This window comes from Lissotriton vulgaris, chromosome 12 (genome assembly GCF_964263255.1).
Source record: "Lissotriton vulgaris chromosome 12, aLisVul1.2, whole genome shotgun sequence".
NCBI lineage: Eukaryota > Metazoa > Chordata > Amphibia > Caudata > Salamandridae > Lissotriton > Lissotriton vulgaris.
In genome coordinates this window covers 146,380,219-146,404,118 of record NC_141700.1, presented here as the reverse complement: position 1 = coordinate 146,404,118, position 23,900 = coordinate 146,380,219, and the positions used below count along the sequence as shown (strand labels likewise).

Here is a 23,900-nt window from a genome sequence, read left to right as displayed (position 1 = left end):
CGTTCCTAGAACACATTGTGTGTCATGGCGGCTCCCATTGAATAGGAAGAAGTTATAACATCGCCTGGACTCTCTCTGAAGGTACGATGAAGGTGCAGCGTTGGCAGAGTAACGGTCTCTGGTAAATAATGTTGTCCACGATGCTGTTTGGAAAGAGGACACGCTTCAAAGACGTGTTGCATGGAGAGTTGGTGTGCACATTGGGGGAGGCTGCGAGAGAGAGTAGGCAAGGCTAGCGGCAGGCAGGCAGGGGAGGAGAGGAGGAGGGGGGAGGAGAGTAGGGGAGGCACGGCCTAGCGGCCGTGCAATCAAGTAGTGAGGGGGCGGAGCTGGGGGAGGCTGTGAGAGAGAGTAGGCGGCTGGGGGCATGTGCACGCGCATTTAAGCTCAATGCGCATGCGCATTGAGCTTAAATTTCTCGTGCACTGCAAGGAATCGCCACGATTCCTTGCAGTGTGGATAAAGAGCGTATAAGTGCCAATACTCTCGCCTTGCTCGATGCGCATGCGCATCGACAGGCGAGACCTAAAAACGAACCGCTGAGGAAAGCAGCATATGGCATAAACTGGTGTGGGAAAAACAAGTATAGCTATGGGTAATTACATTGACTAAAGTATATTTTCTCAGTCAAACAAGCACTAACAAGTCAAGAGGTCCGGCCTGGACAAGCTGCTGCAATGTATTTTTTAAAACATATGCCACAAAAATACAGAAAAAAAAACAATCCACCAACTAAATGTGGCAGCTATATGATAGCAAAATGTTTAAAAAAAGACAAAATTCTCATTAGAAAAGAAAATGTACTAAAAGTTTTGAATTAATGTAACCTGGAGAAAGTTTAACATACAAGAATGGCGAGAACAAATCCAAGGATAATAAAGACAGTATAGAAACAAACTAAATCTATTAGGTGACTATTAGCCTACCTACCGCCTTAGCTTTGAAGTGCACTTCATTTTATGTGAGTGCACATGTGATCAGAAAAAATGCTATCATTCGCTGTGGGGTGGGGGGCAGCTGGTAAAATTGGCTGATCTATTGACATTTGTTGTGCGCTGCAGTGGGTGGAAGCAAAATGCGAATGGTAGTTGTACACAACAGTAGATGAGGAGGCCTGACCCAAAGCACTTCTATTTAGATCTTTTTTGTTTATGACATTTTATTTTCTTTTTTAAAGGAAGCCTAAACTGCTAAGCGGCCTCCATCCCAGATGTAAAAGGTGGTTATCATCATAGCCCTGAGAGAAACACACAGCACACTCCCTCGAGAAGAAAGAGCTTTAGTTGGCAGGAAGTAAAAACCTGTTTGTTAACATAGCAGATGACCTATAGCATTCAGCATCATTCTAGGAAAAGAGACTCCCATGGATTTTTAGGTCCGGCTTGACAGAGTCACTTAAAGAAGCACTACCAAGAGAGAGGCTTTGGCTTCACCCACATTCATTCACCTTGGTTGCAGAATTTGATTGGGCACAATGTGGACTCCTACTGAAATAAGAGGAACTTTACTAAAGTTTTTTTTTCTTAGGGACAGCTTATACTCAATAGAACAAGACTAGGTTGGTTATTGGGTCAAGCCACAGGACTAATCTGTTTATTCTGAAAAGGAATAAAGTCAGTAGACCTGACACTTACTGTCTAAAATGCATATCAAAGCCAGTAGGCTTTTAATGATTGTTTCGTATTGTACTGAGTTTAAGCCTACAGGCCGGAATTGTGTTAGATAGAATCTCAGACTGCTGCAGGAGAGAGAGTTTTGATGTTGTTAACCCCTTGCACCTAAAAGCACAGGGTAAACAAAAAAATACGTTTTACTTTGACAATCATGGTTAACAGCTTAGGTGAGGCTGTACATTGTTTTACAAATTCTTATTTTGTACATTCGTAATGTTGTGACTGAATGCTTCCTGGATGTCCTGTAGGAAAACATACACTCAGTTCAGTAGCCCTGAGTTTGACAGTGGGACAAGCCAATTATAAAAGTTAATGGCCGGACTGGGTTAGTTGGAAAAGGGATGAGCGATATAGGCTTGATCAGTTTGTTGTGAAAGGTTACAAAGACGGCAGCCACGCTTATTTATTGTAAGAACATATGATAAAGCCAATAGGCATTTAAAAGCGGATTGTTATTACACTGTGCTAAAGCTTACACACAATTCTATTGTTCTGATACCTGGAATATCACAGATTACTGTAGCAGGCAATGGTTTTGGCACTGGTCGACCTTGCTGTCAAACCCCGAGTATAGAAGATTTTCCTCTTTCATCATCTTTGATAAGTCCTATCAGAAGGGTTAGTATATACTTTCAATAACTTTATTTTTGTATGTATTTGTAATTTTAAGACTATGTCTGATGGTTGTGGAAAGTCTTAAGAGCAATACAATAGGCCAGATTTAAAGTTCTTAACAAGCCGATGTTAAAGGCTATAGGCTTGATTGGTTTACTGGGCAAAGGTATGACAGTTTTATATGGTGTTAAGGGGTTAACGAATTAATATTGGTAATTTGTGACATGGAATATCATATTACTATACTAGGCAGAGGGTTTGGATAAACCCAAAACAAACACCCAGCTAGAGAATTTGCAGTTTGGCGATCCTTGATGGCCACCATTTTCTTGCACTGAATCTCACAATTTACTATAGTAGGTAAGGGTTTTGGCTTTGTTTACTAGGCCACTCAAGACACTGGAGGAAGAGGATTTTCACTGTTAGAATCATTGTTAGGTCCCTTACGAGGGTTTGTATATTGGTTTCCTAACTCAAATGTATTACATATTTATATTTAGATGGCCTGGTTTGAAAGCGTATGCTTTGAATAGCAGGCTTGAGTTTTCCTGGTGTCAAACCAAAAATAAAAGCTACAGGCCTGAATGTTCTTTTGCCTTTGGCTATAATAGGCTATAAGCCTGCCAGAGTTGATTGTTATTACACAGTGTTATTTTGTCAGTTCTCTATGTATGTTTTGAACTGTTACAAACAGGCTACAGCGGTAGGTCTAAAACCATGTTACATTCCCACTATAGTGTAAGGCACAATAGGTGATGCAGTCCACTATGGGCTTTTAAACTCCAACCTCTTGTGAACCAAGTTTAAGAGGGGGAGCACAGGCACCTTAATACTGGTTAGCAGGGGCAAACTGTAGGGGTGGGATGTACTTGCAGCTTTCCATCAACGAGCGAAAAACATGTAGCTCAGCAGTGCTGAAACAACAGTGCTAACTACACTATGCATTTCGCAAGATCTGGCCATTCCAGTTGATTTTGCTGTCACTCTGATCGAAATCTACGTGAGCTGCAGCCCTCCGACTACTCATGACCACCCGTGTTAGAAAATCTTGCTTGGGGATGCCAAATCTAGCTTGCACTCCCCAAGCAAGATGTGGCATTCCTGTCATGAAGCGATTGACAGAAATTGGCTGAAACTCCTCATTAAAGAGTAACGTGGGGTGACAAAAATTCAGTGGGCAAAATTTAACATTCCACCCACTGCTAGTAAAATAAACAATGTTCATAATTTTGCTAAACTTTAGGGTCCAGGGAAAGGCAATAAAAATCTGGGGGGACCATACAGAAAACGTGGTTGTCGAACAACTGTGCATAAAAGACAGGTCATTAACCTTTCTTCATGTAAAAGGTTAACCTACATTAACTTGCTCATTCAATACTTTTGTAGCCAGCCAAGTAAAGGCTATACAAGCGCAATAACATATGCATGGTCACTGAAGGGGTAGCCCAACAAATGGAAAATCCTGCAAAGAACTCAGAGTAGCTATATCATACAGTTGAAAATGTTATCACTCCTATTGCACCAGCCACTAAGGTAAGCCACAAAGAAACTTAACACCTACATGCATCCAACAGTTAAGCCACATTGGCCACACTACAAATCTTCTAATAATAAATAATCCTAAAAAGGCAGGTTCACAGATGACACAAACAATCTTTACAAACATAATGCATTAGAGCACATTAACAACATCTTTCAGACACCAAAAATAAAAATTAAAAATATAGCCCACTGTCACATCTCCCTGCACTAGATACAGGAAAAGGAAAAGGAGAAGGAAAAGGAGAAACAAAAGATCACACAAAACATCCCACAAATCCAACAAAACTCAGAATTACCACATAGCCAGCAACACCACACACAAAAAATAACTACTGAGCAATAGGTCTTACATCGCTACAACATTTAAGCAAATGCAAATGGCCTCAAGCACAACCTCACTACACACTGAATCAAACTTTGGCTCAATGAATAAGACAATGCGACACAGCCCTCTAACATGACCACTTTCACCCTGCAGCAAAGAGCTCAAAGTTCAAGATTCACAATGTACGTGAACACAACACAGTTTTAGGGGGTGGAGGAAAACACAAAGCCTAAAAATGATCAACTCACACACGGTCTGCAAGAAAACCTGACCTACACAACCCAGACAGCTCAGTGTTGCAAAGTGATACTACTAATGGTAGTGGTATGCCATACAGATGTTAGTAACATAGGCATTGCAGGTTTTGTAACTCTTTCTGATATGGTTATCATCTCTGGGGATGCACTGCAATGAAGGTTTTGAGGCTGAACATGCGTAGGCATAACATTTGGATTTTGCTGAAATTCTTTGAAGTGGATGTGGCCTTGTTGCCCAGTACTCCAAGGATTTCAAAAGTTGATGATAGCAATGGTTGACAAAGAACAGGTGTAACAGACTTAGAGAAGAAGGTTGGTGATACAAGAGGAAGAAAAAAAGGCCCAAGTTGTGATGCTTTTGAATAATGTTTAACACAAAGATTATCAATATGGTCAACTAACTGAGGAGCAGGAGTCCAAAGGACTGTCACTGCTCATGTTCGAATCACCTAGAAGTTAAGTGCTGTAAAACTGCCAACAGAAAAAATTAACCCCATTGCAATGCATCCTAAGAGATAACGGTCCTACTAGAAAGATTCACACTTGCCAATGATGCACAAATTCAGTAAATGAAAGGTCAACTCGAGGTACAAAAGTGTACGGGAGCGAAACTATTTACAGATAGGAGGAAAACTGGGTTAGTAGCATTGTTGTTGAATGTGCAAGCCAGATAACATAATTAAATCAAGTGCTATTCCACAAGCACCCCTTCTCAAAGCTGCCAAAAGTGGGTACACAAAGAAATCGGTAGGACTGCTTAAAGGTACAATGTGCTGTATAAGCACTGACCATTTTCTCTATGCTATAACAAGCCACTATCCAACAAACCAGAACAGACTATTGCTGCGTGCCGGTTCTGGCATCGAAGCCTTTGACTGTTGTATGGCGGCCTTCTCTTCCACCCCTAAAACAATCTTTCTCTACTGATGAGGGAAGTCATCCCGAAACCCGAGACATGTCTCGGGCGATATCCTAAACCCCGGGACATGTATCGGGTCTAGAGATTCATCAGTCCTACAAGTACCGACTTGCACCCACCTGGGTGATCCACTGAAGAACTGCAAATACCAGAGTCCCGAGGGGCGATCCGGAGGAGGGGCTAGCGGTGTGCGCTCCATTTATGACGAAAGACTATTGCTAGTTCATATACTTAATCTAGCCGAGAACATAAGAGCACCTGTGGCTGAGAAAATAACACATCGTCTTGCATCAGGCAATAGGCATATCTACTAACCTTTATGTAGCACAGACTAGTGGTAGAGACCCTCAGCCTCCTACTCTATGCATCATATGCATACAGCCACATAGAACATAGCCATGCATTCTGATAGGAAGACCAGAACACAACCCCAAAGCATATCTTTACAGGCTGAATCAGCAATGTTTGGACAACGTTGTGAAGCTACCTGAACGCTGAATGTGTAACAATGGCACACCAATGACAGATTATCCCTCAGACAAACACAACAACATATCATATGAGAGATTCCATAGCCAAAGGAATTAAGCAACTGTGCAGTTGCTGGGTTATCCACACTTATTTTTCACATATTCCAACACATGGTACATCATTAGTAAATTTCAACCCCACAAAAAATAATTTTAACTTTTGCATCTTGCTCCAGGAGATCAAACCTTACTGGAGCATTGCAACACTTTGCAAAGATTTATTCATCACCTTTAATATGTTTATTGCTGTATTTTGTGTTATAATTGTTCCAATTAGTTAAACGACAGCCCAAACATCGTTACCATCCTGAGTGAATTCACTGGAAACACGATTCCGTCAGCAGCATGAAAAAGATCCTGACATACTTCTAAGTAATTTAAATTGGGCGAAATAAGGATTCCGTTTGTCATGAAAATGTTCTAACTCATTTTTAAGCAAATATATTACCTTACGGATAACTTTTTTTTTGGGTAACCTTTATAAGATGAATCACACTGGGATACCTTTTTATATCAAGGTACATTAAAATACCAAAACAGTGAGCTACCAGTACCAGAAGGTGTTCTGCAAATTGTAGCATGCTTTGCGTTTTTTGCCAATTTAACTTCCCCTGTTGTATAATTTGGTCCGCAGATACAGTACAACACGTTGCCGTAAGCATAGATGCCTAGGTACTGGCATTTTAAAATCTGGAGATCAGTTGTACTAGTTAACAGAAAGGGAATACATGTGCCAGGCTAAAAATAAAAAACAAACAAGACAAACTTCACCTACAGAAAATTAACAGATTATACAAGTCAACTATCAAAAAAGCAAATATTATTCAGACAGAATTCAAAATGCTAAGTGTGCAAATAAAGAATTCTATAAAATACTCAATGAATTTCGTAAACCAAATTGCCTAGAAGGAACTCATCCTGTTACTCAAGATTTCACTGGCAAATCAATACACGGACAAAGCAGACACCTTGGACTCTAACTTAAAACAGAGACAGAGCACAAGCACTGACCCATTAACAGAACAACAATACAAGAATACTCCAACTCAGCCGCTCCGTTCCTTCAACGGATTTCACACAATGAATTTATGGACCTGGTCAAAGCAAGCAGGACTGTCGGCAGCCCTTCTAAACCTTGTCCACCACAAACCTTCAAGAGTATTCTTCAGACAACCTCTGCTGCCACTCCAGTAAGAAAAATCATCAACAATTCCTTAACTACCAGAATATTTCAAGAAGAACTCAAAAAGTCATACATAAGCCCTTTACTAAAGAAAACCAACTTGGACCCGCTGAATCCTGACAGCTACAGACTCATTACTAAAGGAACTTTCCTGGGCAAACTGATAGAAAGAGCAGTGTTCGCCCAGATGTCACAATTCATTGAAGAGAATGCCATACTTTCAGACTTCCAAACAGGATTTTGTCCGGAAAGAGGCACAGAATCTGCCCTACTTGCATTCTGGGATGCCCTGAAGAACACAGTTTACTGCAACTGGTTGGTTGCGCTACTCCTCTTGGACCTCTCGGCTGACTTCGACACTGTTGACCATGACACTTTAATACAAAGACTCTACGAAGCATGCCATTGAGGGGACTGCTTTAGACTGGATCACGTCCTGTGATACAGAACTAATGTCATCCATATCCCACCTTTCTCATCCAAACCGTACTCCACAAAAGCTGGGGTCCATCAAGGCTCTATCATCTCGCCCATGCTTTTCAACATCTACATGAAGTCATTACCGGTACTGATCAATCAATTTCAACGTATGTGCTATAACTATGCAGATGACACGCAAATACTCCTTCAACTGGCATGCACCAAAGACTTTAGTAACTCACCAATTTTCAGTTGTCTCAGAGCCGTGGATCAATGGATGACTTGGAGCCATCTCAAATTGAATGCTTCCAAAACTGAAATACTCACGTGTGGCGATTGCAAACATTATGACCCGTTTGCAGCCTGGCCTGATAAACTGAGATCACCCGCTAAAGTATCAAAGGAAGTAATAAACGTTGGAATGACCATGGAGTCCAAGCTGTCGATGAATGCCCAAGTGGACAAACTAGCAAGATCAAGCTTTGTTACTATAAAAACTCTGCAACAAACTCCCCCCATTTGGGATTCCCACACAAGGTCCAAGTTACCATCTACCTTGTGCTGACCAAACCGGTTTACGCCAATAGCCTCTACCACGGATCACCTTTAACGACTATGAAAAGACTACAACGGATTCAAAACTCGGCTGCCACACTACTCTTGCATATCAAACCGCAAGACCACATCCCCCCTGCCTTAAAAGCCCTGTATTGGTTACTGGTTGCCAGAAGATCCACCTTCAAGCTGCTTTGTATTATCACGCACAAAGCCATGCATAGAATGGGACCGCTCTTCATTAGGAATTAAGGGCGATATGTATGAAACTTTGGTTTTGCGATTCTCAAATAGCGATTTTTGCGAATCGTTATCTGAGAATCGCAAAACGCTATGTATGTAGGATTTGCAAATAATTTTGCGAATCCTACATATTCCTTAATTGCATTCACAATTAAGGAACGCCTCCCCATTCATTCCTATGGGCCTAGAGGACCATAGGAATGAATGGGAAGACATTCTCAATTTGGGATTTTCAATTAGAGAATCGCAAATTGAGAATGCAATTTCAAGGCTGCCAGGGTGTCAAAGGGACACCCTGTTGCATCCCTGAAATGTGCATGTGTGCACATGTGGCACACATACATGCCCTAAAGGCATGTATGTGCTCCACATGGCACTTTGAAAAATGCAAAAAATAAATCATTTTTCGAAGAAATCGCAAATTACCACCAACTGCGATTTGCGATTCCTTATTTTGCAAGGCTGTTTTCCATTCATACACCCCACTTAGCTAAATTGCGATCGCAAACACCGAAATTCTGGGAATTTCGGTGTTTGCGATCGCAATTTTGAATGATACATATGGCCCAAAATCACCTAACACATTCATCATAAGAGCCTCCTCTCTAGAGTGGCACTGCATCTAAAAATCCCAAGATACAAGAGTAAAACCATGGGTGGCACATCCTTCTCTGTTCAAGCAGCCAAAAAATGTAACTCTTCACCCCCCAAAATAAGATCCACCGACCACCACGTTATCTTCAAAAATCTACTTCAGAATTGGGTCTTCTCCACACGCAAACAGAAATATACAGCATATCCCTCTGTATATGAGCATTTATCTGTACTATAGATATGTGCCTATATATGTGATTTACTTTGTATTAACATGCAGAATAATTGTTAAAAAAATTATAAAGTACAACACTTCAATGCCAGAGTTTATCGAATGATTCTTTAATCTACTTATAGTTACTTCCATTATGCATCTATATACCTTGCATGTACTTGGATCTATATATTTATTACTTTCCTACAACAACAAAAAAGTATATGCACTACCCTAATTCTCACCATATATCTCTAATCTACATATACTAACTTCCTTTATGCATCTATAAACTTTCCATGTACTTATGGATCTATATATTTATTACTTTCTTCTAATTCGGCATATCCAATGCACTACCCTATTTTCACCCTATACCTCTCCCAATCTATCTTCTATCTTCTACTTCAACTCTATGACTCATCGCAAACCTCTTTCTACAACCCTTTCCAATGCACTAGCCTATTTCTCACCCTATACACCTTTATCAATATATCTGCTATCTCCACTCTCTCATTCATCCCAAACCCCATACCACTATGATCCAAAAAAAACAAGCCTTTCTAAACTCACCTGACTCGTCCCCTCCACATCCTTTTTTACTCATCCCAAACCTCCCACTACTGCTATGACCCCCACAAAAATATAAGGCTAAAGCCTTCACTCTTCTATCCCTTCACTATCCTTTTCAATCTAAATAACAGACTAACATGTCCACTTTTCAAATTTCACTATACTAATTCACCACTAATCCTTCATGGCTTCCGGAGTATCGTGCTACTCGCCAAAAAAGCACTTCAACAACCCATTAGGGGTAACAAGTGATATATATATATATATATATACACACACAAACCTTTGTCCCTCTTCTATCCCTCTGCTACCCTTCTCAATACAAATAACTGACAAATATCCACCACTGAAATTACTTTTATATTTCACTAAACTAATTCAACATAAATCCTTAAGGGGTCGGAGAAGCCTGATACTCGCCGAAAAAGCGCTTCTACGCCTCTTCAGGGGTAGTAAGCACTATATAAATGCAATTACAATATCCATGAACTAAGGTGGAGTAACGGGTTACGTACAGGTTAAGCAAAACCACACTTTTACCCAAAGGGGTCTATCAAGCAAAATGACCTGCTTTAGTCTTCAGATGAAGCAACATTCCCTTATATAACTAACCCTAGTGGGGTCACAAATAAGTGCACAGTTCTGAATAAGGTATTCAAACTGAAGACAATGCATTTAGATTGGATTAGCGTACACAATGACCACAGCCACGCAAAACCAAAAATATAAATTCAGGGTTTGCACCACGGAGCTGATTGGTCGACAAAAGCCAGTCCAAAAGCCCCACGTGACAAGCCACGAGATTGTAGCTGTCAGGTTTAAGCACTACAAGGACCACCGTAATATTATGCGCGTGTTCGCAATTGGCAAAATACATTTGCTATTACAAAAGGCCACATCTTTCAAGAACTTGACATGGTAATACATCATTACAGAGTATTTAGTACGAAAAACATTATCAACCTCGATTTAACATAAAGCAGAAATGCACTAAACTAAGAGCATCACCCTTAAATGCGCTTTCCACTTTGGCGTTATGTACTGGCTTCGTCTTTCCCTACAAACCTCCAGCATCCTCATGCTGCAGGATGCATTAACAGCAACCTACAGAAGAGGAGCAAAGACATCACACGCCATTAAACATATAGGGCCCCAAAAACACCTATTCAATTTGAAACATGTAAACAAACAGCAATCGGGTGTCCTAGGCAAAATGCTTCAAAGACAACATCATTTATTCGTCGCTAGCAGCAAACAAAACGAAACGGCGGATGCAAAATTGTGTTGTCCATCACCGAAACCTCTCTGGGTCTTTCCAGCAGTGACAAGGTGTGCGGAACCTGAACTGATACCCTCAGCCTCCCCTGCATATCTCTTACCGGTAGAGTCGCTTGGTGTGCAGTGCCTTAGCCTCGGGCTCACTCTCTGCCCCCTGACTCATGGCGGGGCTTTCCCCCTTCTTCGGGAACTCCTTTCACACTGCGCTCAGGCTCCACGGGCCGTCCAGACTCTGGCAGCCGCCCTCCCCAGTCTCCAACAACCGGACCTCCGCCATCACTGCCGCCTTCGAAACACCGCGAGAATCCAGTGTTGCCAGGTCTGAAATGTAAAACAAGGGCAACTACCCTTGAAAAGAACCAACACAACAAGCCGATGTAGTCTGAATCACAACAGTAGTCAGTAGTAGTCTTCAAAAGGGGATTAAAATACACAGGTATACTAAAAGCCCCAACCACAGCGACATAAAGTGAGTATTATTTAACAAACATCTGACTCTCGTCATGCAGCAGTTTACAGCCTGGCTTTATTGTTTTGATAACTTTGTAAAAGTAATTATTTTCATTTTGCTTTATTATGATGTTAAATGCGACGAACTTGAATTAAATCATACTTTTACCTTTGGGAGGAAGTATTATAAGTGTAAATCATAACATGGTTGGCTTCGTTCTTGGAATTCGTTTCTTCTTCAAAGGAAAGAGCACTCCTTTCTAATATGGCCACCACCTTTGCAACACAGGAGTCCTTTATTCAATGGTGCCTTTTTCGTGTCGCGGAACTCGGAAGCCTTCGGTTATGAAGTTCAAGGCAGATGCTAGCAGATGGCTTCTGGAAGAAGATAAAACATGGGAGCAGGCCAAGGACACTGAAGTATAGATGCACATCATATGTTACAGTTCCATGAAGTTTATTGCAAGTATATTTGTACAAGGTTATTCATCTCACACAGCTCTGCACCGTCTCCCCTATCCCCACATTCCATGCAATCAAATGTATACTAGAACACTACAACATTCTACACCTTCAACATGTTTTGATTAATGGAGACGCACTCCATACCTACGTTCCCACTACTACACATCCCGTCCTCGTCGCCAAAATACTGTAGTAAAGATGCAAACCATATTTTACAGTTCAATTAAGTTTATTGCAAGGATCTTTGTACAATAATTTACACAGTTCATCTCAGCCATGCACAATCTCCCACTGATCCCCACATTCAATGTCATCATATATATACTATACTACTGCTACATGCTACACGTTCAACATGTACTATATAAAAGACACACAATGCACACTGCATACCTACCTACCCACTACTACAGACGCCAAATGTGCCTTTTTAATTGCTAAGCATCAATAATAAAAGCTGTTGACAGCACGAAGTGCAACTCCTAAGACAGACGGCTACTGCAATGTTCACAACCATCCACTGCATGGACATAGAAAAAGAACACTGACATCAATTGCAAAATAATAGGTCTCAAGTTCGTAAACTGGGCCACGCATAGTGATTTGTCTGTATGTGGCTACTATCCAATGTAGGTGTGAGAAGTGTGAGCACCTTGCACCAGTCCAAACGACCCTTATGGTGATTGGTTGTAAGTCAACCTTATAGACCAGCGATCCTAGGGGTAGCATGGACGAAAGCAGTCTTAGGCTAAACTCAAGAGGGCATGTGAAGCCAGCTGTTTACCATATGCAATCCTTTTAAATACCAAATCGAAGAACACCACACAAGTTATATATTACAAAATATATGTATTTATTTCTAGAATAATCCCCTAAACTCTTTATGAGCACAGAAGCACAAACTTTAAACAAAGAACACAGTATAACATACAATAAGCTGCACAATCATGGATAGGCCGGGTGGCCACTCAAACCACCTATTAAGAAAGTGGTATAAGTACCACGTCACGAATAATGAACAGGCCTAGGGCCTTGGAAATCGCTGGGCCTACACTGGACTAACGAAGGTTAGGACAGAGGAGGCCCACAGGATGCGGGTGCAGTGTCTATAGGCAACCGCGTTTACCATACAAGTCAATGGTGCGTAAAAATCAGAAAGTTATAGGTTTAGGAGACTTCCGACTGGACTAGAACTTAGCCACTTGAAACTAGGACACTAGAGGTGTAAACCACTACAGGAGCACCGGAGTTATATTGTTACCTCACCCACAGGAAGCGGGTGCATAGGTGCCAAAGTGTGTCGGGTTTCGTCGTGGAGTTCTATGGAGCCTGGAGATGAAGATGCTGCAGGAGACCAGGAGAGAAGAGTCCGGTTGGATCCAAGGGTGGATCTAAGATTTAGAGTACCTGAAAGCAGAGGGGACAGAGTCTAGGTCACTAGCCAGTGACCAGGATGGAACCAGGACGGAACCAGGCAATGTCAGGTTGCGATCAGGTGCTGTCGAGTAGTTTGTCTCCGCTGCCACGTGGACCAGGAAGTATCGACGATGACCAGGAGTTGAACACGGGCTGTCCCACAAAGGCTCTCGGTGTCGGCGGTGTCGGTTCTCGAATCGGAGTCACCAAGCCTTGGCAAATGCAACTCACGCAGGACTCGAAGATGTCTTCTGGATCGAACCGGGAAGGTCAGATGGGTAGCTCCTTTTCAGGGGAGCTGGGACCAGTCTGGAGCAACCAGACCAGCAGAGTAATTTCGATGGATCGTCGTCACAGAGGCCACTAGCCAACGGGCAAGTGACCGGACAACGCGTCGAGCAGGAAAAGTGCAAAAGGGCCCCACGCAGCTCTCAGTGAGTATGGAGAGGTGATCTTTGGAGCACAGGCTGCTAGGGGCTGGGGCTTCTCAAACCCCAGAGCACAGCGTCGAGGGAGCCTCGGGAGCTGCACAGGAAGCACTTCGTCGACTTTTCAAGATGGCCGGTCCCACGTCTCACATCGCCTCCACGGGTCTAAGCTTTGCTAGGACTGTGGATCGGGCTGTTAGAAGTCTGGGAGTCCAGGTCTTGTCGGTCTCTGTTGTTCGAGCTCCGGCGGGGGCAACGGCAAAGAAAGCCTCAATGCGCTGATGGTGCCTGCTTGCACAGGGTGTCCACTCCTTGACCACAAGGGAGATTCTTCAGTCTTCTACGTTGAGTAGGATGTCGAAGGGTCCAGAGTTTTGTTTCAAAGTTTCAGTCAGGATGATCTGGTTTGCATTGGCATGGCTCCTACCTTTATTCCAAATCACGGGGCTGGATCACCTGCTAGGCCCCTCCTATGTGTGGAACCCAGGAAGGGGGTGGTTACACCCCTTTCCCTTTGTCCAGTTTCGCGCCAGAGCTGGGGCTGGAGTGCCCCAGCACCGGTTTGAACTGGGCTATGCATGGGACGCCTTGTGCGCCCCAGGCATTGTCTAGTTTCTTTCAGCCCTCCCTGCCCCAATCCACTATCTCCTGTCTGGGGTAGTGTAACACCTCCCTGTGACAGGATACCATTTGTCCAGGCCTCCCCTGCCGGAGTTTCGGTCAGTAGCAGGAGACCAGACTTGTGTCTGTGGCAGCAGCATCCATTTTGTGATGCTGAGGCACTGGTTAGATTTAACCGCGTTTAAGCAAAGTAACATGTCTTCTCCCTCTGGAAGGGTGGAATGCTACCCCAGTCGCCAGGACTGGCGAGGGGGTAGTATTCCAAAGCGTATGATACCTTACACGACATGTTTTGATAAAGCCAAACCAAAGTTAGCAAGTAACCGCGAGGATTATAATGCACTTAAGAGTATATGGCAGGGTTCTTCAATCTGTGGGGCGCGCCCCCCTGGGGGGGCGCGGCGCCATCCCAGGGGGGGGCGCGGGCTCCACTTCGATCTTCCCTTTGTGCCCGTTTCTTTGTCTGGGGGATTCTCCCAGGAGGGGGCCAATTCACGGAGTCGACACCTTCAGCTGCGTGCGAGGCAGGGGTCTCCTCTGCTAAAAACGAAAGCAAACAGACACACTTTCAGTTTTAGCAGAGGGGACCCCTTGCCTCCCACTGCAGCTGAAGCAGTTAGCTCTGTGAATTAACCCCCTCCTGGGAGAGTTTGCTCTTCCCAGAAGGGAAAGAAGGTTTCGCAGAGGTTTTGAGGCAAGGGCAGGGTGGGCTCTGGTCCAGGGCCCTAGCCTTTCAAGGGGGGTGGGAGTGAGGGGGAGGTGGGGGGGCGGGAGTCCTTCAGTTATTTTGGGAAGGGAGGGAGAGGTTGCAATCCGGGTTTGGCCATTAATCGGGACAGTGGGCTCTGGTCTGCGGTCCTCAACTCATGAGGATCTTTGTGTGGGCACCCGGTGTTCAGGGATGTTGGTCTGCAGATTCAAATTTGAATCATAAAAGGTGTGAGGGTGGAGTGGTGGATGTATGGGTGGGGGGTGGATGGATGAGTGAGGGGATGGATGGTGAGTGAAGGGGTGAATGGATGGTGGAAGAGAGGATGGATGCATGAGTGGAGGGATGGATGGGAGTGAATGATGTGTGTATGGTTGGAAGGGTAGATGGATGGGTGGAGGGGTGGATGGATCAGTGAAATGGTGGATGGATCGATGGGGGGTGGATGGTGGACGAGTCGGTGGGTGGATGGATGAGAGAGGTGATGGATGGATTGATGTATTGATGGGTGAAGGGATGAATGAATGGATGGATGGATGAGTGAAGGGGTGGATGTGGGATGGATGGGTGATTGAGGAGGGTGGATGGACGGGGGGATGGATGGAGGAGTGAAGGGGTGGATGAGTGGTCAATGGATGGATTCATGAGTGGATGGATGAGTAGGTGGATGGGTGAAGGGTGGATGGAGGGATGGGTGGCTGGGTGAGGGGGGAATGGAGAGAGAGGGGGAGGATGGATGAGTGATGACATGGATGAATGATTGGCAGAGTGGATGGGCAGGTCGGTGCATGGATGGGTGAGGAGAGGAGTATGGAGATGGATGGGTCAGAGAGTGCATGCATGAGTGGGGGGGGAGGGTGGAGAGCGGGATGGATGGGTGGATGGATGAGTGGGGGGTTGAGTGGGTGGACGGATGAGTGACTGGGTGGATGGATGAGTGGGTGGGGGATGGCTGGATGGGTGAGAGGGTGGGTGGTTGGATGGATGAGTGGATGGATGGATGGATGGATGGGTGGAGGAGTGGATGGATGGGTGGAAGAGTGGATGGATGAGTGGAGAAGTGGATGGATGAGTGGAGGAGTGGATGGATGAGTGGGAGGATAGCTTGGGTGAATGGTTGGATGGATGAGTGGGTGGATGGATGGGTGGAAGAGTGGATGGATTGGTGAGGGGATAGATTGGGTAAAGGGATGGATGGATGATGGATGGATGGGTGAGGGGGTGGATGGAGGGATGAAGAGGTGAGATGATGGATGGAGGGATGGAAGGTGGATGGGTTTGCAAGTGGTTGAAGGGGTTTGGATGTGGATGGGGCTCAGATGGAGGGACGGAATGAATGGTGGGGGAGTTGGTGGATGACAAGGTGTACATGATGGATGGGGAGGGTTGTGATGACTTCCTTTGCTTTCTTGGTGCCATGAGAGCTGTGGTTCAGAGTGGAAGGTATTTGAATTGTTTGGCTGCTCCCTTGCCTATGTGTTACTGTTCTGTATTCTATGTGTGCTCATGTGTGGGATCTTTGCATCATGCGTGTGACATTTTGCGTGACGTCCAGCTGCTACTTGAATGCGGGGCCCCCATGGGCAAGGTCGGGTTCCATGTTTTGGGTTCCGCTTGGTGAAGCACCCATGGTGTGTTCCCTATAGTGGGTTCATCACGGCGGTCCTCCTTTTGGTTCACTTGTGCATGGTGCTTTACATCCTACAATGTATTTGTTTATTTGTTGGGGAGTTTGTGAGATTGGGTTCTCAGCACTTGCGTTGTTGAAGACTAGGTACCGTTTAGAACTGGATGTGGAGCACAGCCTGAGGATGGCAGTGGCAGGGATTCACCCACAGATTGAGAGTCTAGGTGTGGCTGGGCACCGGCACACCCGTCACATTCATGTTGGTGGTGTTGTTGTTGATCTGTGTCCTGTGTAAGGCAGGGCATCCTAGTGGGGAGAATTTGCGCACATTTTGTCTTGGAGGATTGTGTTTTGAGCTGTCTGGTACGCCTCTGTCGTTTCATCACACCCACTCACAGGCCTGCAGTTTGCTAGGCACTCTTGTTGTGTTGAGCATTGTTTGCCGGATATGGCCCGTGGTGTGCGCGTGGCAGTCGATCATGTGGTGTGCCGGATTCCCGAGGTTTCTGTCGGGTCGTGGGGGGGCCCAACATCTGGGGGAATTCAGCTGGGGGGGCTCAACCTGGAAAAGTTTGAAGACCTCTGGTATATGGTATGGCAATATCCCAGAACGGCTAAGGGACTTGGTTCCGAAAGCTGCAGACAGGCTCAGCTCATGCTAGAGCACATTCTCACATAAAACCAAGCACTCTGCCTCCAGGATTGTTAAGGCCTGCCATAGGAGTGACTTATAGGTGTATATGTGTCCAGATATAGGTTTAGATATAGGTATACTATATCTAAGCAAGGGGTGATTACACCACCTTTCCCCAGCTGAGTAATCAGCCAGTTGTGTCAGTTTGGATAGCCAGCCAGGGGTGGCAAAAGATATGCTGCAGCCCCTGATAGGCCTTGGATGCACCTATGCCCTGGGTACCTAAAGTACACTGTACAGGGGCTGATAAGGTGACCCAATATCCAATTGGAGATGTACCTAGGGTACATGGAGTCCATTTAACAGAGAGAACAGATAGCCTGGGGCCTGATTAGCAGGATCCCAGGCCAACTAAGTCGAAAACCAGCTAAACACTAGGCGAAAAATCTGGGGTAACCATAGTCAGGTATCCACCTTCCTACAGTAGGCTTTGTTGATGCTGCTTGCAAAGCACTGTCAAAATAATAGAGAACACAAGGATTGAAAATTTGAAACTGTCCCAGCCCTGCAAAAACAATATTTATAGAGTCCTGCCCACCCTGGGTACCCACTAATGACTAGCCACACATGGATCTTTGTATAGCGCGTCTTCCTTTGTTGGTGTGTAACTGCAAACTCAACTTTCTAAACCTGGATTCATTTCACTATGCTCTAACACTTACATCATAGTTGGGAGCCAAAAGAGTTCCGTCATTGCTAACTCACACAACACTATATCTCCCCATCTGTTAAATAAAAAATGACTATTTTTTTACCAAATATATACAACCATAGCTCTTCAATGAGTCTTTGTGGTGCTCTGACCATAAGCCAGGCAATCAAAGTGTCTATTATCTGTGCTGATGAAGGAGGAACAACAGAAGCCAGGGGTTCTTCAACTGTCTTTTCAGACTCAGTCTCCTCATTGACATCTGTGCCTGACGCGCAATGAGTCACTTGTCGGAAATGCAAGAAATCTCAGATAATGGACTTTTCCAGGACTTTGGGATGTCACCATGTGTCCTTTGCTGGTCACAACATGAAACTGCTCAGCTTCGAAGAGAGCATCAGATTTGTGTTTTCTAGACTGACAAACAAGCACTTAATCTCCTCTAGTAAAAGTAACACCTTTTGCATGTCTACTCTTGTCTGCATTGGTCTTCATTCTCATTTTAAGATCCAAGTCTTTTATATGAGTTTCTTCCTCAGTACTTGATTTTCTGTTTTTCCATTGAGGTAACTTGGTGGCCTTGTGTAGAAAGCTGACTTTCGTATTGTATGCCACTACAAGGTTATACTGTACACAGAATTCAGTGGTTCCTCAAAAGTGTCAGGGCTCAATGTAAAACTCAAAGTGCTCTATTAGTGGTGGGGTGGGCAAGTAGCCTTAGGCCTAATGCAAAGGAGTGTTAGACATTTATTGCACAACACTGACCAATAATAGACACATGACTCAGAAAAAAGAGCCACACTAATTTTAGAAAAATAAGCTTGGTTTGTACTTTATTTTGAGACCAACATCTTCGCAATAAGGTAAGCATGTTTTAAAATATAAATACTTTTCACTTTCAAAAGTCGACACGTAGAACAATTTCAGAGCCGTTCAATGTTATCATGTGGAGGAAAACAATAATGCGGTTAAGTGAATAAGTATTGTCTTACAGTTGCAGTCTTCAGGACCAAAGGTCAGGTGAGTACCAAAACTGCACCACCAGCAGGGGCGTCCAGGTGCAGAGGTCAAAATAGGAGTTTGGCAAAATCACTTTTAATGGAGAATGGGGGTGGTGGGAGCCACACTGCTTGCAGGTAAGAATATTGGTTGAAGGGGCCAAGCGTTGGGGCAACAAATGGGGGGGGCACAAATCAGCACCAAACATACACCGCCAATGGCACGGGGCGGCAGGGTGCCACTTCAGCGTATGGTGTCCAATGCGTTTGAATGTAGATTCTTCTTTTGGGAAACAGGCTGCAGGCAGGAAGCCAGCGACAGCACAGGTAAGTTGAGATGTTGAGTGTGAGAAGTTGGCCTGGTATATGATGATCACTATTCTAGTGAGCACCTTGCACCAGTCCAAAAGACCCTTATGGTGATTGGTTGTAAGTCAACCTTATAGACCAGCTATCCTAATGGTAGCATGGACAAAAGCAGTCTTAGGCTAAACTCAAGAGGGCATATGAAGCCAGCTGTTTTACCATATGCAATCCTTTTAACATCAAATGAAAGGACACCACACAAGTTATATATTATAAAATATATGTATTTATTACTAGAATAATCCCCTATACTCTTTATGAGCACAGAAGCACAAGCGTTAATCAAAGAACTTCATATAACATACAAAAGTTGCACAGCTATGGATAGGCGGGGTGGCCCGTCAAACCATATATTAAAAAAGTGGTATAAGTACCACGTCACGAACAATGGTAAGGCCTAGGGCCTTGGGAATCGCTGGGGCTACACTGGACTAACGAAGGTTAGGACATAGGAGGCTCACGGGATGCGGGTGCAGTGTCTATAGGCAACCGCTTACCATACAAGTCAATGGTGCGTAAAAATTAGAAAGTTATAGGTTTGGGAGTCTTCCGACTGGACTAAAACTTAGCCACTTGAAACTAGGACACTAGGGATGTAAATCACTACAGGGGCACCGGAGTACCCTTGTTACCTCACCCACAGGAAGCGGGTGCATAGGTGTCAAAGTGCGTCGGGTTTCTTCGTGGAGTTCTGTGGAGCCTGGATGAAAAGATGCTGCAGGCGACCAGGAGAGAAGAGTCTGGTTGGATCCAAGGGTGGATCGAAGACGTAGAGTACCTGAAAGCAGAGGGGACAGAGTCTAGGTCACTAGCCAGTAACCAGGATGGAACCAGGAAGTAACCAGGCGATGTCGGGTTGCTATCAGGTGATGTCGAGTAGTTTGTCTCCGCTGCCACGTGGACCAGGAAGTATCGATGATGACCAGGAGTTGAACACAGGCTGTCCCACGAAGGCTCTCGCTGTCGGCGGTGTCGGTTCTCGAATCAGAGTCAACAGGCCTTGGCAAATGCAACCCATGCAGGAATCAAAGATGGCTTCTGGATCGGACCAGCAAGGTCAGATCGGTGGCTCCTTTTCAGGAGAGCTAGGGCCAGTCTTGAGCAACCAAACCAGCAGTGTAAAGTTGAAGGTTCGTCATCACAGAGGCCACTAGCCAACGGGCAAGTGACCAGACAACGCGTCGAGCAGGAAAAGTGCAAAAGGGCCCCACGGTGAGTGTGGAGAGGTGATCTTCGGTGCACAGGCTGCTCGGGGCTGGGACTTCTCAATCCCCAATACACAGCTTCGAGGGTGCCTCGGGAGCTGCACAGGAAGCACTTTGCTGGCTTTCCAAGATGGCGGTCCCACGTCTCAAGTTGCCTCCACGGGTCTCAGCTTTGCTAGGACTGTGGATCAGGCTGTTGGAAGTCTGGGAGTCCAGGTCTTGTCGGTCTCTGTCGTTCGAGCTCCGGTGGGAGCAACGGCAAAGAAAACCTTTGAGCGCTGATGGTGCCTGCTTGCACAGGGTGGCCACTCCTTGACCTCAAGGGAGATTCTTCAGTCTTCTACGTCGAGTAGGATGTCGAAGGGTCCAGAGTTTCATTTCAAAGTTTCAGTCAGGATGATCTAATGTCTAGGGGCACAGCTCCTACCTTTATTCCAAATCAAGGGACTGGATCTCCTGCTAGGTCCCTCCTATGGGTGGGACCCAGGAAGGGGGTGGTTACACCCCTTTCCCTTTGTCCAGTTTCGCGCCAGAGCTGGGGCTGGAGTGCCCCAGCACCAGTTTGAACTGGGCTTTGCCTGGGACACCTTGTGCGCCCCAGGCAGTGTCTAGTTTCATTCAGCCTTCCCTGCCCTAATCCACTATCTCCTGTCTGGGATGGTGTAACACCTCCCTGTGACAGGAAACCTTTTGTCCAGGCCTCCCCTGCCGGAGTTTTGGTCAGCAGCAGGAGGCCAGAATTGTGTCTGTGGCAGCAGCGTCCGTTTTGTGATGCTGAGGCTCTGGTTAGATTTAACCGCGTTTAAGGAAAGTAACATGTCTTCGCCCTCTAGAAGGGTGGAATGCTACCCCCGTCGCCAGGACTGGCGAGGGGGTAGTATTACAAAGCGTATGACACCTTACACAACATGTTTTGATAAAGCCAAACCATAGTTAGCAATTAACCGCGAGGCTCATAATGCACTTAAGAGTATATGGGAAGGCAATATCCCAGAACAGCAATAAGGACATGGTTCCGAAAGCTGCAGACAGGCTCAGCTCATGCTAGAGCACCATCTCACATAAAACCAAGCACTCTGCCTCCAGGATTGTTAAGGCCTGCCATAGGAGTGACTTATAGGTCAATATGTGTCCAGATATAGGTTTAGACATAGGTATACTAAATCTAAGCAAGGGGTGATTACACCACCTTACCCCAACTGAGTGGTCAGCCAGTTGTGTCAGTTTGGATGGCCAGCCAGGGGTGGCAAAAGATATGCTGCAGCCCCTGGTAGGCCTTGAATGCACCTATGCCCTGGGTACCTATAGTACACTATACAGGGGCTGATAAGGTGATCCAATATCCAATTGGAGATGTACCTAGGGTACATGGAGTCCATTTTAAAGAGAGAGCAGATAGCCTGGGGCCCTGATTAGCAGGATCCCAGGCCAACTAAGTCAAAAACCAGCGAAACCTAGGCAAAAAATCTGGGGTAACCATAGTCAGGTATCCACCTTCCTACATTGGGGCTCACTGGGGCACTGCTGATCAAGCTCCCCAAAGCCCAAGGACTGTGGGTGAAGGGGTGCCTTCAGAAGTCGTATCTCTCCTTACCGGGCTGGTCACGTTGAAGAACCGGGTTTTAAACCCAGCGGCGCCAGGGGCACGCCCAAAGTCTTCGGATTCACCTGTCTTGGTATACAGAGACACGGAATACTTCTGGGTTGCGTCAAAGACCTAATATATTAGCTGCAGCTAGTAACAGAAATCCTAGAAATACAACACGGTGTACAACTCAGGAAACTGTTCAATTTTGTAAGGCGAAACTTCCCTTTTTATGCCCAATATTCACATTACAAATGCACACCCACTGCACAAAATTCTAGCCAATAAGATACATTTTCCCACGCAGCATCACATAGCAAAAACTTCAATTTACATTGTCCCAACCCACAAGTTAATTATTAGGAATGCCCCAAATTCAATCTCCACAAGCCGGACAAACCCATAATTGAAAGCACAATGCATGTAATGAAAAAGCATAGAAAGGAAACAATGACAGATAACGAGCAAGATAAGGCATGTGTAAAGAACCTAAAAGTTAACAATGTCCTAAACATTGATTGGCAATCTCAGACAACGATCAACCAAGAAAATTGGCTTAGCGAGGTCAGTTTCAGGTGAAGGAGTCAGTTTCTTACAGTTCACTCACAAGTCAAGAAGAACCTAGTTAATAAGTGCATTACCAACGAAGCCCATGCAGCTTTGTTCGTTTGGCTACCTCCACGGGCCTACGTGATGGCAACACAAAATGGAGGCACGGACAAAATGGAACCCATATTCGAGACAAGGTCTCTAAATACGTAATGAACTCGCTAGTTAACGTGACGAATTCACTCCATATTAGCCGTACTTACTAAATACGGTACAACATCACCAAAATCGTGACGGAACCATAACCTCACGGGACAAGACAGAATTTACAGAACCTCAGACCCTCCTTTTTCCATTACGTAGGCAATAACCCAAATTCATGTTAATCTGAATCTAGGTCTATGTCAATATTCATCAGATCATCAAGGTGTTGCTGGAGCATCATCCTACTACTCTCTACGTCTCTCGAGACAGGTCTCCGCACACACAAGGTAGCACAAAGACTACAAATGGCGGGACCACACTGGCTGCAAAGACAGCAAGAGAAAAGGATAGCTAAAACCATACCAAAGAACATCAGAATCTTCCATCCCCATTTAGACAGTAGTCCCCAAAACCATCCAGTCAATGACCAGTCTCCTTCGTCTACATGAATAGACTCAGAAACCTTATGCAGTCTAGAGATGGCTTGGTATACTGTAGGGGCATTATCTGGTATAAAAACACAGCAACTAGATTGGATCAATTTACATACCCCTCCTCGATCTGCAAGTATGATGTCTAAAACCATACGGTTTTGTAACGTCATAAGGTGATCCGCTTGAAGCTCAGCGGTAACATTACTAAGGGCACCTGCACTTTCATTTATAGTGGCCTCAACCACTCTCGTAAGTTGTCGTATATTCCTGCTATTAGCCGTAGGACCCCAAAACGGTAGGAAACCCTTGAAAAAGTCTCCTACTTCCTGTGCTGCGGTATCTTCCTGATCGAAGACACCTCTACCATATCTTGTCCTATGATAGTCTGGAGTAGTAGTGTATGTAGGGGGGAGCAAAAATGCCACATAACAAGTTCCCGAAAAATCATGACAAACAAAATACGTGCCTTTAGCTGGCACGAACGGAGGAGAAGTCTGAGATGAATAGACATAGGTTTGAGCACACACACTCTTACCTAGCTGAGCTCTCGGATTTTGACCACTGCCTTGCAAACAAAAG

General features: G+C 44.9%; 1 protein-coding gene across 1 annotated transcript in view; it reads right to left on the bottom strand.

Moving 5' to 3' along the window:
• Positions 1-11,238, bottom strand: part of SMG5 (SMG5 nonsense mediated mRNA decay factor) — a 317,166-nt gene extending 305,928 nt beyond the window's left edge. Inside the window, exon 1 of the mRNA XM_086947626.1 lies at positions 11,023-11,238. Within this exon, the coding sequence (XP_086803752.1) occupies positions 11,023-11,084 (62 nt within the window). The 5' untranslated portion in view covers positions 11,085-11,238. The remainder of the gene's footprint in view (positions 1-11,022) is intronic.
• Between the last annotated feature and the right edge of the window lie 12,662 nt (positions 11,239-23,900).